At 39.7% G+C, this 16424-nt stretch overlaps 1 protein-coding gene across 3 annotated transcripts in view; it reads right to left on the reverse strand.

The window, feature by feature from the left end:
* Window positions 1-13058, reverse strand: part of LOC148871496 (uncharacterized) — a 181046-nt gene extending 167988 nt beyond the window's left edge. The window contains exons 1-5 of one of the 3 annotated variants that reach the window (XR_016106452.1): window positions 12480-13058; window positions 11490-11571; window positions 5159-5262; window positions 4173-4268; window positions 4015-4062 (exon numbers count right to left, since the gene is read on the reverse strand). Coding sequence is in view for 2 of the 3 variants with exons in the window: in XM_088967218.1 (XP_088823344.1) it covers window positions 4015-4062; window positions 4173-4268; window positions 5159-5262; window positions 11490-11571; window positions 12480-12494 (345 nt within the window). In the remaining variant the exon portion in view is untranslated. The remainder of the gene's footprint in view (window positions 1-4014; window positions 4063-4172; window positions 4269-5158; window positions 5263-11489; window positions 11572-12479) is intronic. The other 2 variants (XM_088967218.1, XM_088967219.1) reach the window with 2 other exon arrangements.
* Between the last annotated feature and the right edge of the window lie 3366 nt (window positions 13059-16424).

Genomic DNA, 16424 nt, shown 5'->3' on the forward strand with positions numbered 1-16424 from the left:
AAATGGTATGAAGGTTAGGGAATTGATCTTTAAGTGGTGATTCCCCAACCCAAAGGTCTTCCCAGAAGTGGATTCTATTCCCCTTTCCCACATCAAAACGAATGGAACTAGAGAATGTAGGGTTAGGATGCCTCAAGCAATTGCAAAGAGAACTGAAATTTTGATGAGAGACTTCTTGTGGGAGCCAGGAGAGAGAAAAAAAAAAGATCATAGGGTTAGGTGGGAGAAGGTGGTCAAAAGGAAGGAAGAGGGTGGGTTTGGTTTGGGAAACATTAAGAAGAAAATCCTTGCTCTTTTAAGTGGTTGTGGTGCTTCCCCTTGAAGAATGATAGATTGTAGCATAAAGTGGTGTCAAGTGTTCATGGACTTTCTAGGAACGGTTAGGATGTCAATATTCTACAAAGAGCTAACCAAGATACATCGTGGAAAGCATTGCACGGTATTCTTCCTCAATTCCTTAAGCACATAAGAAAAAAAAGACCAAATTGGTGCTTGTCCTCAAACTGTGCTCCTTATGTAAGCTACACGGTGAGACTGCCTTTCATCTTTTAATTTCCTGTCCTTGTGCTAACTACATTTGGAAGTGGTTTTCCTCTTTGTTTGGTTGCAGCTGGATTCCTCATGTTAATATGGCAGGATTCTTTACTTCTCACACTTTCAGGTGCTCTAAAAGAAGAGGCAGAATTATGGGAAGGTGCATCAGAGCAGCAGTGGTTTGGATAATTTGGGAAGAAAGAAATCTAAGGATTTTTTATGACAAGGAAAGAAGCAAAGAAACTGTGATCGAAGTGATAACTCTAACGGTGGCACATTGGGTGAAAACACTACAGTTGTTTGCTGATTTCAAGATAGAGGATTTCTTCAGATCTTGGGGAACAATTGCTAACACTGCTTCTAGAAAATCTAAAACAATTGAGGTCTGGTCCCTTCCAGCAGCTGGATGGAAGAAATTAAACTTTGATGGTATCTGTTTGGGAAATCCTGGCCCATCAGGTATTGGTGGGTGATAAGGGAAGAGAATGGAAATATTTTAGCCATGTACTGAAGTCCTATTCAGCATGGTGATGTGGTGAGATCAGAACTGATAGCAGCAGCATTTGGTGTTGAAAGGCCAAAGAAATAGGGATTAACAGGCTGATTATTGAAGGGGACTCAAAGATTGTTGTAAACTGGTTGAAGAAGGAGGAGGGAGTAATATGGAAGCTAAGGAATGAGCTGCACTTCAAGCAGATATCTAAGGACATGTTGATTCAAATTAGATGGGTTAGGAGATCAGCTAACAGTATGGCTGATGGACTGGCTAAACAAGGGATTCAAAGACAATCTATGTTCTGGGCTGGTTTGTAATTAGTGGGTTTTTTTCGGGCTTCTTTTTCTGCCCACAACTTCTTGTTGTATATGCTTTTTTAATCTAATCAAAAAATAAATTCTGTGTTGCTGATAAAAAAATTCCTTGAGCACATCAAGTATGACTTGGCCTCAGGTAATAGGATCATATTCTAACCAACTTTGTGTGGGTTGGGGATCTTCCCTTGAAAGTGGTGTTCCCTTCTTTGTATACTCTTTCAAGCCTTAAAGAGAATCACATGTCTGATTTCTTTGGTTCTCCTTCCCCTAGGGAGGGTTGGAACTTGGGATTTATGAGAAACCTGAGAGAGTTTGAAATCCCTTCAATGTCTAACCTTTTTGAACATCTTGGATAACTTGGCCTTTAATGAGTTTGGGGAAGATAGGCCAGTGTGGAATCCCAATCCCTTTGGGTCGTTCACTTGCAAATCCTTTTTTTCTTTACTAGTGGCCTCTACCCCATCCCATTCCTTCCCTATTAAAGAAGTTTGGTGTGCCCCTATCCCCCCAAAAGTCAATGATTACTGCTGGAAAGCTTATCATGAGAGCATCAACACGGATGATTTGTTGCAAAAGAAAAGCCGAAAGTGGTATTTGTCTCCTAATTGGTGCATTTTGTGTAAGTTTAATGGTGAGAGTACTTTCAATCTCTTTATTTCCTACCCAATTGCCTGTTGTATTTGGGAATGGTCCTGCTCTCTCTTTAATTGCAGGTGGACTTTATCCCCCCTTCCTGAGATGCACAAAAAGAAGAGGCAGAATTTTGTTGAAGTGTGCTAGAGAAGCAATCGTGTGGACAGTTTAGGAGGAAAGGAACTTAAGAATCTTGGAGATAAAGAAAGAAACAAGGAAGTAATCTTGGAGACTGTTACAGTTAGAGTTGCTCATTGGGGGAGGACTTTAAAGATAAACTGGAATTTTGGGTTTAGGAGGGATTAGAGGGATAATGAATGTGGTTCCCTTGTTCTCCTACAGTCAAAGCTGAAAAATGTCTTTTTGGATCAAATTTATTCTAATGGTAGGATTTGGTTTCCTTTCACTAAGGGTCTCTTCTCTTGTGCCTCCTCTTTTAACTTTCTGGTTCAACCAAACTCCTCAGAGGTAAACTTCCCAATGAAGGAAATTTGGTGTAAGCCTATCCTTCCCAAAGTACAAGGTCTTCATTGAGAAGTGTTCCTTGGGAATATAAACAACTGCGACATGCTACAAAAAAAGCCCTAACAAATGCCTTTCTCCTCATGTGTGTATTCTTTGCAAGGCTAGTGTGAGACCCTCATTTATGTCTTGTAATTGGGATTCTGTTCTCTTTGGTTACAAATGGCACCCCACAAAATGTGGTAAGCTTATTCAATCCCGTCTTCTTTAGGCAAGAGGGGAAAAAAAGAGGATGGATTTTGTGGAGGACAATAAGAGTAGCTTTCGTGTAGAATACCTGGGAAGAAAGAAACCAAAGGATCTTTTATGAAATATGTAGATTCAAGGAGGAGTTGATTGAAACAATAACAGTTAGAACTGCACATTGAGTAAAAACTTTGGAGCTCTTTCAAGGATTCCCAACCAATGACATGGTAAGGACTTAGGCTAAAGTGGCATTAACAAAGACACACAAAGACAATTTGAAAATAGATTGGAAACCTCCATATGTTAATAGGCTGAAGCTAAACTTTGATGGCAGCTCTATGGGCAATCCAGGAAGGCCTGGTATAGTTGAAGCTTTAGGAACCACCAAGGAGGGGTGGTGGCATTGTATTCAAAACCAACTAGTATTGCAAACTCAGTTATGGCTGCAATAATGGCCCTATTACAAGGCTTGAGACTAGCAGAACAGCTGGGTGTTAGAGACTTGGAAGTTGAAGGAGATTCACAACTAGTTCTCATTACCATCAAATAGAGTTCAACAGTTACCAATTAAAAAAATCTTGAAATTTCAATGTAATCCCAGAATTTACACGAATCAGGTAGAAACATCGCTGGAAACTAAAATTTGAATGTTTGCTCTTTTTTGGGCATACACTATATTGTTATGACCATCAGAGTTTGTCTCTTTTCTGAAAACCCAGATGACTTAAGTCAACCCTAGTCATACTTAGTAATACTTTCAATCTCAACAAAAAACCTTAGATTGTTCACTTTTATTGTTCTTAGAGCATAAGTTGGAACTAAATCTCAATTGTAGTAGCTTTTTTATTGGTAGCAGCCAAGCAATCGAGAAATTTATTAGTATATGTGAAATCAGAAAAGGAGAAAAAAACAACAAAACTCCACGCAGATGACCATATCATCCACCTAAGATACTAAAACAAATTACTCCACATAACACCTCCCCTGACAACTGAGTCAGTTGGCAGAGCTTCTAATCCAGTGGAATGAGGTGCTCCTTCTTGCAGCCAATGCTCCTTGTTCTTTCTTATCTTTCTCTTTTTCTTTACTATTCTCAAAGTCAAACTCCAGGCTCTAACAATAGCATTTTCCTCCTTCAGCAAATATGAAGTCATATAACAAATATGAAAGTTATTGATAAAAAAAAAACAAATATGAAAGTTATGAAACAGATGAAAAGTGAAATGCATGGATGCACAAGTCCATACTTAAAGTGGAAAAATAACTCAGTTCCCACAAATGATGTAAATTCAGCCCAACATTGATATACAAATAAATAAACTGCACCTCAATCTGCTTAAGTTTGGCTTCAAAAAGCTTTTCCCTGTCTTCTGCCTACAGAAATTTATAATTAGATAAGTTAAGACATCAAAAAAATGCAATATCGCATAGCAAATAATAAATGTAAAATCTTAAGAATACAAATTATTACATTCACTTCCTACCTTGAGAGTCCGGCCATCAGGAACAGGACAAGCCAGAACAAAGACACGATCTATAAGAACAATAACAGGTTTTTTGCCTAGACTTTTCCAGGGAACCTACAGATAAAGTTCAAAATCTTAACCTTGACCTTCCCAAGGTGATAAAGAAACCAAAAACTCATGAGAGAAGCCAAATTGAGTAATATCAAATCTGTGAATACATATAGTGCCAAGTGAGCGCTACAGAGTATAACATTCAATGTCAAATAAAATTGCAAGAACAAAAATCCCCATATCATCATCATCTAAGTCTTATCCCATCTAAGCCTTGACCCAAAACTCCAACCCAAACACCATGCAAACAATCAATTACTCCATTTCTCCAACAGCAAAGGAAGAAAATCTTTGCTTCTTTTTCTTTATCTTCTTACTAGGACCAAGCCCAAGGAATAGTTTACAAGTAGTGTTTTAAAAGGCATGGGAGGCTTGCCCTGAGGCGTATGCCAGAGGCGCTGACACCTCTGAGGCGTATGCCTCAGGTGCAAGAGGCGTACGCCTCATACACTTTTTTCATGAGGCGTGCGTGCTAGAGGTGTACACCTCATGCACACCTCACATAAAAAACAGATAAAAAAAGAAAAAAAAAGGAAAAAAGGAATGGAAAGGAAAAGAAAAGAAAGGGAAGGGGAAAAAAGAAAGTGAAGAAAAGAAAAGAAAATGAAAGGGAAGGGAAGAAAAGACAAGGGAAAATATAAAAGATTTTTATTAAAAATAAAGAAAAATGAGATCCCCCCTTCCTCTTCTTCCTCCACACCCCCCTGCTCTTAAGGAGGCTTACGCCTCCTTGTGTTCGCGAGGCTTACACCTCTTACGTTCTGAACTACGCCTCACGCCTCTAGGTAGTGGGACGCCTCACTACGCCTCCACATTTTAAAACATTGGTTATAAGCAAGTAGGTAATACTCCAAACTGAGAACCACTTATTCACAAAATGCTAATAAGTTTACCTTTAATGTAATGGTACCAACAAAGCCAGCTTTGACAGTAACAGGGAGTCTTAGTGAATTTAGTGCCTCTGCTTTTAACTTCAAGTCTTTAAGTACAACATCACCTTCATGGAAAGGAAAAAAATTAGCTAGACATTTTTTGAGCAACGTAATTACAAGTCAGGGTACAATACTCCACATGAAAACATCCAAATAATCAAGTTGTGAAATAACTCTTAGTAAAAAATACTAGTTAACAATATTAGAACAATGGAACTTTTTACCACCACTAATGGGAGAAAAAAAAAAAAAAACTAATAGATTTGGGCCATGTTACAACATATTGCATCAGAAGCATTACCAGTCATGTGTGCACTACTACAATCACATCATCTTCATTTGTAAACACCCCCCCCCCAAATCCTAAAGCTCTGGGGCCATCCAAAGAGCCTTACATCTGTAGAGACTATGAGAAGATCTAGCCACAGGGCTATTTTTGTACTTTGACTTTTATTTGTTGTATAACTATTCTTTCTACTCTTTCTTCTGTACACTAAGGGCAAATTTGTCCTTTTATCTTTTTAATATAAATATATCTTTTAGGGTGTTGACCAACACATTGTGTCACACCCACCAGTCTGCTGTGTTCTCTTCTCTCTCTCTGGCTTTTCGATCTAACTCTGAAATGGTATCAGAGCTGGTCACGATCTGATCTGCATATAACCTCTTCATAACCCCTTTCTTCTCTGCTATCTAGAGTACTCCCTAACAGTATTTGGGAGGCTCTCGAGTGCTCTTGAATCCCTTATCTGAGGCTGCATTCGATCAAAACTCTACAGACTTTTCCTGGACTGTTGCGCCTTCAGATTTCTCTTTTTTGTTGGATCTCTCTCTCTAGAGGCATCGGATCAGGCTGAAACTTTGGATCTAGTGTCGCTCAGAGCAGATCTACTGACTCTAATTGGTTTGGTTTGAATCGGATTTGATTTAGAAGGGTTTTGAGCCACTTTCTGAGTTCGGTAGACCCTTACAGTTTCCTTTTCTGGACATCGGCTGAAAGGTACCACTTTCTTTCCTCTGTTTTGAACCCTACTCTTTATTTAGAAGTGGTTTTCTTGCTCTTGCAATTCAGTGGCATCAGAAATGATGTATGTTCTCCCTATTAAGTTTAATAGTACAAACTACGCACTTTGGAAATTTAATTTTCAATTTCATGCGGAGGCAAAAGGTCTCTAGGATATCTGGATGGATCTATAGTTAAACCTGATGATTCAGACTTTAAGGGTCTTAATCAGTGGAGAATTGATAATGCGAAAATTGCATCATGGATCCTAGGATCGGTTGAAACTGATATTGCAATTCCTATGAGAGGGTACAGGACTACCTATGAGATGTATGAGTATCTCGAGAAAGTATATCAGCAATCAAACAACTCGAGATAGTACCAGTTAGAGGTTGACATCTTCTCATATTATCAAGAAGAAAGAAAGGTCTAGGAGTATTATGTTGGGTTTATTAACCTTTGGACAGAGTATGAGCTTGTACACATGGGAAAGGATCCATCGGAATGTTGCGTGAAGTATATGAAGGAACATTTTGATAGAAGGAAGATTGTGCACTTCCTAATGCATCTCAGGCCTGAGTTCGAAGTTGTCAAATCTAATATCCTAAGCCGACGGACACTTCTTGACTTGGATACTATTCTTGGGGAAATTCTAAGGGCTGAAACCAAATTTTCCACACAAACTACTCTGGATGGAAGAAAAGAGTCCAACATTGATACTATCTTCCTGGCAACAAAACCAAAGGGGAAGGACTTCTCTACGGTACAGTGTTATGAGTGTAAGGAGTTCAGGCATGTTGTCTCCCATTGCAAGAAAAAAAATACATGCACTTACTATAAGCAGTTCGGCCATCTTATTACTGAATGCCCTACTCGGCCTCAAAAAAGCAGTGGATCAAATCAGGAGAAAGGAAGCTACAAGGCTTATTAGACTATTGTAAATGGATCAGATGTAGTATCCTCCATTACTTCTGTGGCTGGCCAAAATGACACTTCAGGTGACATGTCTAAAGAACAAATTCGACAGCTCCTGTCCTCGGTCATCTCTTCAGCCTTCTCTGCTATTGGTCTATCTGGTAAGTCACCGACCTATTGTCCCTCACTGAATCATCTATAGTACATTGACTCAGGAGCCTCTAACCATATGACAAGGGCCACACTTGGTCAGTGTCCCAAACCCCATCTTCCCAATAAATGCTTTGTTACTACTAATTATGAGAAACTAGATATACTTGGATGTGATGATTTGTATTTATCTACTTCTAAGTCATCAAGCTTGCCACCAATTTAATTTCTATTGACCAACTTGTAGAGGAAGGTAACAATGTCTCATTCACTTCTGATGGTTGTTTGATACAAGACCAAAACTGGGGAGGTGAACGGGAAGGGGCGTAGATTGGGAAGATTATTTGCTTTGGAATTTGAGAAGAATAAGACTGCACCTGCTTCTACTTTGTATTTGGTTTCTACTACTTCTAGTTTTGAATCTGTTAATTGTCATAATGATTGGCATTTGTGGCATAAACGCCTGGGCCATCCATTCTCTAAGAAACTTGATCAGTTTTTCACTTCTGGTAGTTTACCTGTTTCTACTGTTTCCTTTAAGAATGTGAATAAAGATTTTATCACTTGTGGTTTATGTAAGAGTCATATTTTACCTTTTACTTCTCACTCTAAGCATGCAATAGTTCCTTTTTATTTAATACATAGTGATGCCTAGTCGTCTCCAGTTATCTCACGGCTGAGATATAAGTACTTTATAAACTTTATTGATGATTGCACCCATTTCACTTGGGTTTATTTTCTTCAAAAGAAATCTGAAGTGTACATAGTATCTAAACACTTTCACACCTATGTTACTACCCAATTTGATGCTTGAATATGTGTGCTATGATCAGATTCAGGGGGAGAGTATATTGATGGGGAGTTCCAAAATTATTTAAAACAACATGGAATTCAACCCCAAAAATCTTGTCCTGAACATAAAGGGTTTTTTGTTGTATCTGTTTTGTCCACCTTCCACCTCATGAATGCACGAAGTTAAGTAGTTAACTACACAAGCAGCTTCGTGTGCCATTATGGGGTACAGTTCTGAACATAAAGGGTTCCTTTGCTATGATCCTTCGGTTCCTCGTATTAGAATCTCTCATAATGTAGTTTTTCTTGAAAGTGTGCCCTCCTTTGAACATATTGTAAAATTCCAGCTCCTTCCATTTCCTTGTTGTACAGTTTTGATTCTACAGGTACCTCAGGCATTCCTTTGTCACCTCCACAACAACTTCAGACCTACTTCAGGAAGCAACATCCTTCTTCAGTCTCAATGCCCCCCTCTGCTCCGCCACCAATTGCAGATTCGGTCACTCCAACTGCCTCAATAAGTGTACCTGACCTTTCCCTTAAACCTACTTTTCCCACTTTGCGTTGTTCCTCTAGAATTTCTCGCCCACCTGACCATTATGGTTTTTCACCAAACCATAGCTCTTTTCCGGTCCTTCCATTTCCATTGTTTTATCTACCTTCTTAAGAATGACACCTAGGACTTGGTCAAAGCTCCACCTGAGACATCTCTCATAGGAAGTCGATGGGTCTACTCTATGAAACTAAAATCTGGTGGAAGCCTAGATAGATACAAAGCTAGGTTAGTTGCAGAAGGCTATAAACAGGAATATGGGATAGACTATGAGGAGACCCTTGCTCCTGTAGCTAAGATGACCACTGTACAACTTCTGAAGGTTGTATCTGCAGCCAAATAGTGGACAATCCATCCGATGGATGTCAAGAATGCTTTTCTCCATGGGGAGTTGAAAGAGATAATCTAGATGAAGCCCCCTCCTGGATATTATACAGACCCATAGCTTGTTTGTCGTCTGAAGAAATCATTTTATGGCCTAAAACAAGCTCCTAGGGCCTAGTTTGAGAAGTTCAGATCTGTCATCACTGGTGCTGGCTTTATCCAGAGTTCTTTTGGTTATTCTTTATTCATCTTAAGGCAGAAGTAGGGAGTAACGATATTACTCCTCTATGTCGATGGCATTTTCATTACAGAGGATGATACAAAAGGAATTGTTAGGCTACAACAATTACTCAATGAGTCCTTTAAGATGGAATTGGGGCCTTTGGCATATTTCTTGGGACTTTAAGTGAGTAGAAACTCTTAGGGCTACTTTGTTAACCTACAAAAGTATGCAGTTGATCTCGTCAAACTAGCAAATCTTAGTGACTCTAAGATTATGGATACCCCACTAGAACTAAACTTGAAACTCAGCAAAGATTATGGTTCTCTCCTTGAAGATCCTACCTTTTATCGTCAACTAGTGGGCAGTTTGATATGTCTCACCATGACTCGGCCAGATATATCTTATGCAATTCAGATAGTGAATCAGTTTGTGTCTTCCCCAAGACAACCTTATCTATAGTTCATCGGATCATTAGATATGTACGAGGCATCATATCACACAGGATATTCTTCTCTTCCTCATCCTCTATTAGCCTTATGGCTTATGCAGATGCTGATTGGGCTGGCTGCCCTGACACTCGACGGTCTACTACTGGCTGGTGTGTATTCTTAGGCAATTCTCTTATCTCGTGGAAGTGCAAGAATCAAGCTATTGTGTCCAAATCTTCTATTGAAGCTGAATACAGGGCTATGTCTTCCATGTGTAGTGAGATCATATGGCTTTGGGCTCTTCTATTTGAAATACTTCATGAACCACCATCCTCCGTTCCTCTCTATACAAACAATGTCAGTGCAATTAAAATTGCTTCCAACCCCGTCTTCCATAAGCTCACCAAACACATAGAAGTTGATTGCCATTTCATCTGCAATCCTTCTTGAGGGTACCATATCTCTTGATCTCTTCCTCATGTCTCCTCCAGGCTCCAACTAGCAGACTTGTTGGCTAAAGCAATAACTCAAGCTCGGCGTCTATTTCTCATGAACAAACTAATGCTTATTCCTAGGCATTAGTTTGAGGGGGAGTGCAAAGATTGTGAGAATATCTAGCCGCAAGTCTATTTTTGTACTTTTATTTGTTGTATAACTATTATTTGTACTCTCTTTCTTTTGTACACTAAGGGCAGATTTGTCCTTTTATCTTTTTAATATAAACATATCTTTTAGGGTGTCGACCAACTCATTGTGTCACACCCACCAATCTGCTGTGTTCCCTTCTCTCTCTCTCTGACTTTTCGATCCGACTCTGATAACATTTCAGCTTTATTCTTTTATGTGAGGGGGTTTCCATTCCAAGAACAAAATAACAATGTCTTTCACAATTGAAGACTTTGCAACTGCTTCCCATGGTTTCTAATGGGGAAACTGGGACTGAAACAGAAGCCACATCTTTTCAGGCTGCCTCATAAAACTGGGACTGAACAGACTAGCCACTTCTTCTAAAGGCTTCTAATTGGATTTGTTTTTCAGGTGTAGAGGGTGGTAAAATGCAAAGCTTGTCTTAACCCTCCCGTAAGTCCATATATTTTTCTTTTATCAATAACAGCAACTTTCATTAAAAAAAAATGATAAAGTACAATGAACTAGGGAGGGGTAAACTCTCTTAACCCTCCCCAAGAAAATACATATAAGTCAATTACAAAACAGCCCAAAATAAATGTTCCCTTCCCACCCCTTTGTTTAGCGAGGGTATCTGCAAATGTAGTAGCACACCTTTTTACCCAATGTAACTGAATCTCCACACCTTGTGCTAGCTTGTTAAACAATTTTTTTCATTAGCATACTTCAATAAACCCTATGACCAGTTTTGAATCCCCTTCAAAAACAAGCTTTTGACAGCCAAAATCTTTTGCTCTCTTTATTCCTTCCATCACTGCTATGATCTCATCTCGAAGAGAATCACCTATGCCAATAGGACCAAAAAAAAAGAGCAATGACTTTCCCTTCTCCATAAGTCTATATACAACTGATAAAAATATATAATAATTGAAATACAAAAGTTCTTTTCCAAGTTCTGAGCTTAAACAATAAAAACAGATTCACTCCTCACACAACACAATGTCATGCACATCAAATACCATGTACTAACAATTTAATTAGAAAAGAAACACAGAAAGAGAACAGATAAGATAAATACAAGATACCAAACCTGAAGGATAGTTGAGGATATGAAAAGAACAGGGCAATAAAAACGGTACATTATTCAGATTGCACAGAAGCTAAACTACACTCAAAGACAAGTTAATAAGGTACTACAAAGGATGTTCAGGATTTTTGCAGCATAATGTCATAGAGGTTCAAAGAAGTTCAGTAAATATAATACTTCAGATATGAACCTTTCCACACACTGATTCTTAAAGCCTCTGCTGAGAGCCCATGAACATATTCACCAAGATATTGGCGAAGCAGGTGCAAAACCTACAAGCCATATAATTCTTTATCAACTAAGGAAATGCAAATAAAGAAAATGTGCACAACTTCCCTATCTTCATTACTAAAATTCCAAATATGAGATTAGTTTAGCTTGAAGAAAATTAACCCAAAACAAGTACTACAAACATATGTCTATTGTATAAACATTTTTTTGATAAGTAATTATGAAGTTCTTCAATCATTATAAACATAATATACAATCAATTATACAACAATGGAAAGCAACGACTACCATCCCCCCCCCTTGGTAGGATTACAAAACAACCCAGAAAAGATGTTATTTAAGTTACAAAATGGCATTTATCTTAAACACCATCTGTTCGTTTGTGTCAAATAAGCTAGGAAATTAAAAGGAAATGTTACATAGGAGTGTTCTCAAGAATCTGGAGTGTCTGACTCCAACACATGTCCAATACAAACACATCATCCATTTAGGAGAGTCCATGCAATACTAATTAAAAGGGTTTCTCTAGGTAGTGAGGGACAAATGACAAAGAGAATTGGGTGAGTTAGAATAAAGCACAGGTGGTTGACCATAACTTCAAAAAGAAGCAGAGTTAGTTTAGTTGCTACTGGGGAAAAAAACTTAGTTAAGCATTCTTTTTTTTTTTTTTTTTTTCATCATAACTGAATGAATTCGTTAAAGTTAAATCAAAGAGAGAAAAGAATTACGGAGGGAGAGATAAACTCTCTTAACTCTCCCAAAACAGAATCACAATATTACAACAGAACCCAAAATAGGTTTAGTTAAGCATTCAATTGACAACTCAAATAGATTAGAACCCAAAATCAATCCAAGCAAGCAACGCTAAGGATCAATATAACTAAATTGAGAAATAATTTGATCAAGAGGTTAATGGTTAAATAGAGAACAATGGAAACAAGGATCTTACGTGCGCCTCAAGCATGGTGACGGACCAAATCGATCCTCATATGCTGCAAACGAACCGAGCTTCTCTTACGATCGCTCTGCGGATCTGCGATCGACAGCGAAGAACTGCAATTGAAAGAAAACTTTCTTCGACCAGTCCGGTACGTGAGGAAATCCAATGCGCGATAAACCTAAATAGCCGGACGGTTGGAAGAAACGAATGATTTTTACGTCGTAACGCAGGGCTAAAACAGAAAACCGTGGCCTTACATTTACTGAAAAAACCACTTCATCAAATTCAAGGTCGGACCGTGGCAACAAATCAATCAAAAGCTTTGATTTAGTTGTTTGAGCGCAGGGCTACGACATGTCGTAGAAAATGTAGGTTGATCGTTTGCTTTTGCCATCCCTCCATACGCTCTCCATCTAGCATATGCTGCTTCCAAGCAGCATACACGTCGCCTTGGCTCAAAAATTCATAACTGCACACTTCCCGCGAAAAAATAAGGGACTGTTTGGTTTGCGTACAGGGTCGAATTTGGAAACGGAATCGAAATCTCCCAAAAATGGACTCCTGCGCCTGTTTGATTCAATCAGGAATTAAATCGGATTCGATTGTTGCTATTTGGTTCATTGGGATTTGGAATCGGAATCAACTGAAATTTTTAAATTTTGTATTATTTTATTAAAATTTTATGAATATATAGTTATTATTTTATTAGTATTTCTAGTTAATTTATATATTTTTTATTAATATATTAATATATATTATATTAATAATATTTATTATTTTATTATTAGCTTATTACAATTCTATTATTTTTGTTTATTCTTTCAAATTAACGTATTATTTAATAAATAATATGTTAGCTAGTCTCTTATTATTGCATTAATTATAATAAATTAATATTTTATTTGTACTTAATTGTTATTATGATTATTATTTAATAAATAATATCCATTCTTTTTATTATTAATTTATTAATTTTTATTATAGTATTATTATTTTATGAACATTTTATTATTATTTTAATTATTAATATACTCCTATTTATTATTATTATTATTATTATTATTATTATTATTATTATTATTATTATTATTATTATTATCTTTTTACCACTTTAATAATATTCCATTATTTAATTATTTATTTAATTAGATTGTATTAATATTTTATTTATATTATGTTGTTATTATATTTGATAACTAATATCTTTGTTAGTTATTAATTTATTACTATTTTATTTTATTTTATTTTATTTTTATCATTATTAATATTATTATATTAATTTAATAATATTTTATTACTTTATTAATATTATGATTTGTGGGCTTTTTGTCAAGAGATCTTTACTTCTTGATAGACTCTCAAATGGGAATCATTCCTCCAAAACAAACAATAGGAATGGGAATGGGCCACTTCAATTCCAATTCCATGCACCTATTCTTGGAAACCAAACATACCCTAAAAATAAAAAATAAAAACACTTCACTAATGGGACATGATCCACCATCCTAGAGAGGACGTTAATGTATGAACTAAAAAAATAAAATAATAATAATAATTGATGGAGGGTGATTTGGCCCGACCTCGTAGCTCAAGTACACGTAGGCGTGACCTAACTCAAACAGTGACTCAGCATGACAACACAACGGACAAGAGCACAGCACGGCAACTCGGCAGGTAAATTACTCGTCGAAAGTCGCCTCACCCGCACCTCCTCCCTGGGGTCAAGGGACTTCGGGGGGTCCCGAGTTTGGGGCACCCTGACCCCTTTTGAGACCCAAGCTCCTCCCAATGGACCTCGGGCCACTCCCAAGCAAGAACGCACCGATTCTTCTTTGGATGCCTCGAGGCACAAAGACCTCGGGTTGGCTGGCTCATCATAACCGGCTGTAGGCAGCCCGTCACTTAAGGGATGGCCCAGCTCAAGGCAATTCACATGAGAATAGCTCGGTACATCATAGGAGGGCTTCCTGCCCGACCGCCGTACCTGACAAACCTGCGAATTGCAGCCATGTCCCCTCGTCGCGTCTGCCACATTTAGGAAGGCATCCCACACCTGACAAACACGTACCCTGCACGACGACCCCATGCGTGCCACCTCAACCCTGCCTGTAGTGGCTATGGCAGACTGACAGTGGCGGTTATACCTGCCCTGTCAGAAGTCAGAGGGCTAGGAGCAACGAAATACAGCTATAAGGAACTTACCCTCAAGGAACAAGGTATCTGAAATCACTAGCGCAGCCTACACTCTTAGCATTCGTTCTCTCTTTGCTTCCTGTACGCAATACTAACTTAAGCATCAGAGCGTTCCTGCCGGGAAACCCCCCGGGAGTTCTTCCTCCTTCCTCTCATTTCAGGTACATCACAGGAGCCACGCGAGCGCCAGCTAGGAGTGATCGGATTGTGCTACATCATTTGGCGTCGTCTGTGGGAAACGCTTCAAAAAGCCTTTCTCTCTAAACTTTTTCAGTTCCTTCTTCTTCTTTGAAACAATCCAACGCTCATGGCTTCCTCTACCAACGTCGGACGAAGCACGGAGATAGATAACTCCAGGGAACAACCCCAACTTTCTATTGTCTATATCAGACAGTTCACCGTCCCCCTCTCAGCGGATGGAATCCCCAACTTGAACGTGCCTCTCACAATGGCACCTGTCATCGCCCCACTCCCCACTACAGTCAAAACGATGTTCACCGAGCCTTCGGTGGTGCCCCCAACGGCCAGCCCGAACCAGCTGGAGGACTTGGTGTAGTGCATGAGGGCAATGCAGGCTCAAATGCAACAGTTCCAACAGCTCCAACTCTATCAATAGCACATGCTACACCAGGTCTCCCAGTACCAGTATCAGCAACAGTTCCCCCAACTGCCCCAACCTCAGCTTCAACAGCCTCAACTCCAGCCTCAACACCGGGTCTTGCAGCAAGCCAAGTCTCGCTGCCAGAGCGAACACTCTGGCCGAGGGGAGGCCCCCCAAAGTCTTCCAAAAAACCAAGGCTCCCACCACGGCAGACAGGAGAGACCGACTACCCCGATCTCGCCGCCGGCGGACAGGTCGGGAGGACCCCGGCCCGGTCAGTCAACGTCACCCCGACAGTCGAAGTTTGGAACCCCGATCCTTGAGAATCGGTTCGAAATCCTAGCAATAGACTCCAAGCAAGCCCCTTTTGTCCGTAGCCATCACCAGCGGACCGGACTACCCCTGGCGCAAACTGTTCTGGATAGCGCAGAAGTGAGCAACACAAACACCGAGCTCGCCGATCTGTCACCCGCGATTTGCCCGAGCTCATGGGCAAAGAAGAGGTAGGCTCGGCCAAAGCCAAAGCTCCCCTTCTCTTAGCTTCATCCCCCTCTCTTCCGAACTCCTGGCGGTCCCGATGCCCAAGGATTTCAAGCTCCCCCCTCTTGATAAGTATGACAAGTCGTCGACCCGAATGATCATGTAGACGCCTTTTAGTCACAGATGCACCTAGCGCAAGCCAGTGAGTCATGCATGTCCGTGGCCTTCTCCACTACTTTTAGGGGAGCAGTCCGCATGTGGTACTGAAACTTGGCGCCTGGGTCGATAAGAAGTTGGGCGCAGTTTGCACAAGCTTTCACGTCCCACTTCGTCACCAGCAAACGGTGCCCACGAACTAAAGAAAGCATCTTCAACGTAGCACAAAGAGAGGGAGAGTCCATCTAGAGCTATATCAAGCGGTTCAACAACGCTTGTATGCAGATACTGCGCCTAGACCCCGTCGTACGCCTTGCTGTAGCCAAGAAGGGCATGATGCACAAAGAGTTCAAGTGGCACATGGTCGTCAACCAACCCGCGACCATAACCGAGTTTCTAAAGCTTGCAGATAAGTTCATAGCCACTGAAGATGAGATCAACCAAAATGGCGAGGGTGCACCCGAAAAAAGAAAAAGAGAAGGAGAGCCTTCCAGTCAAGGGGACACCCAAAGAGAAAAGGAAAC

The sequence above is a fragment of the Nelumbo lutea genome, chromosome 2, assembly GCF_056320005.1.
Source record: "Nelumbo lutea isolate HS-2025 chromosome 2, American lotus-T2T, whole genome shotgun sequence".
Taxonomy (NCBI): Eukaryota; Viridiplantae; Streptophyta; class Magnoliopsida; order Proteales; family Nelumbonaceae; genus Nelumbo; species Nelumbo lutea.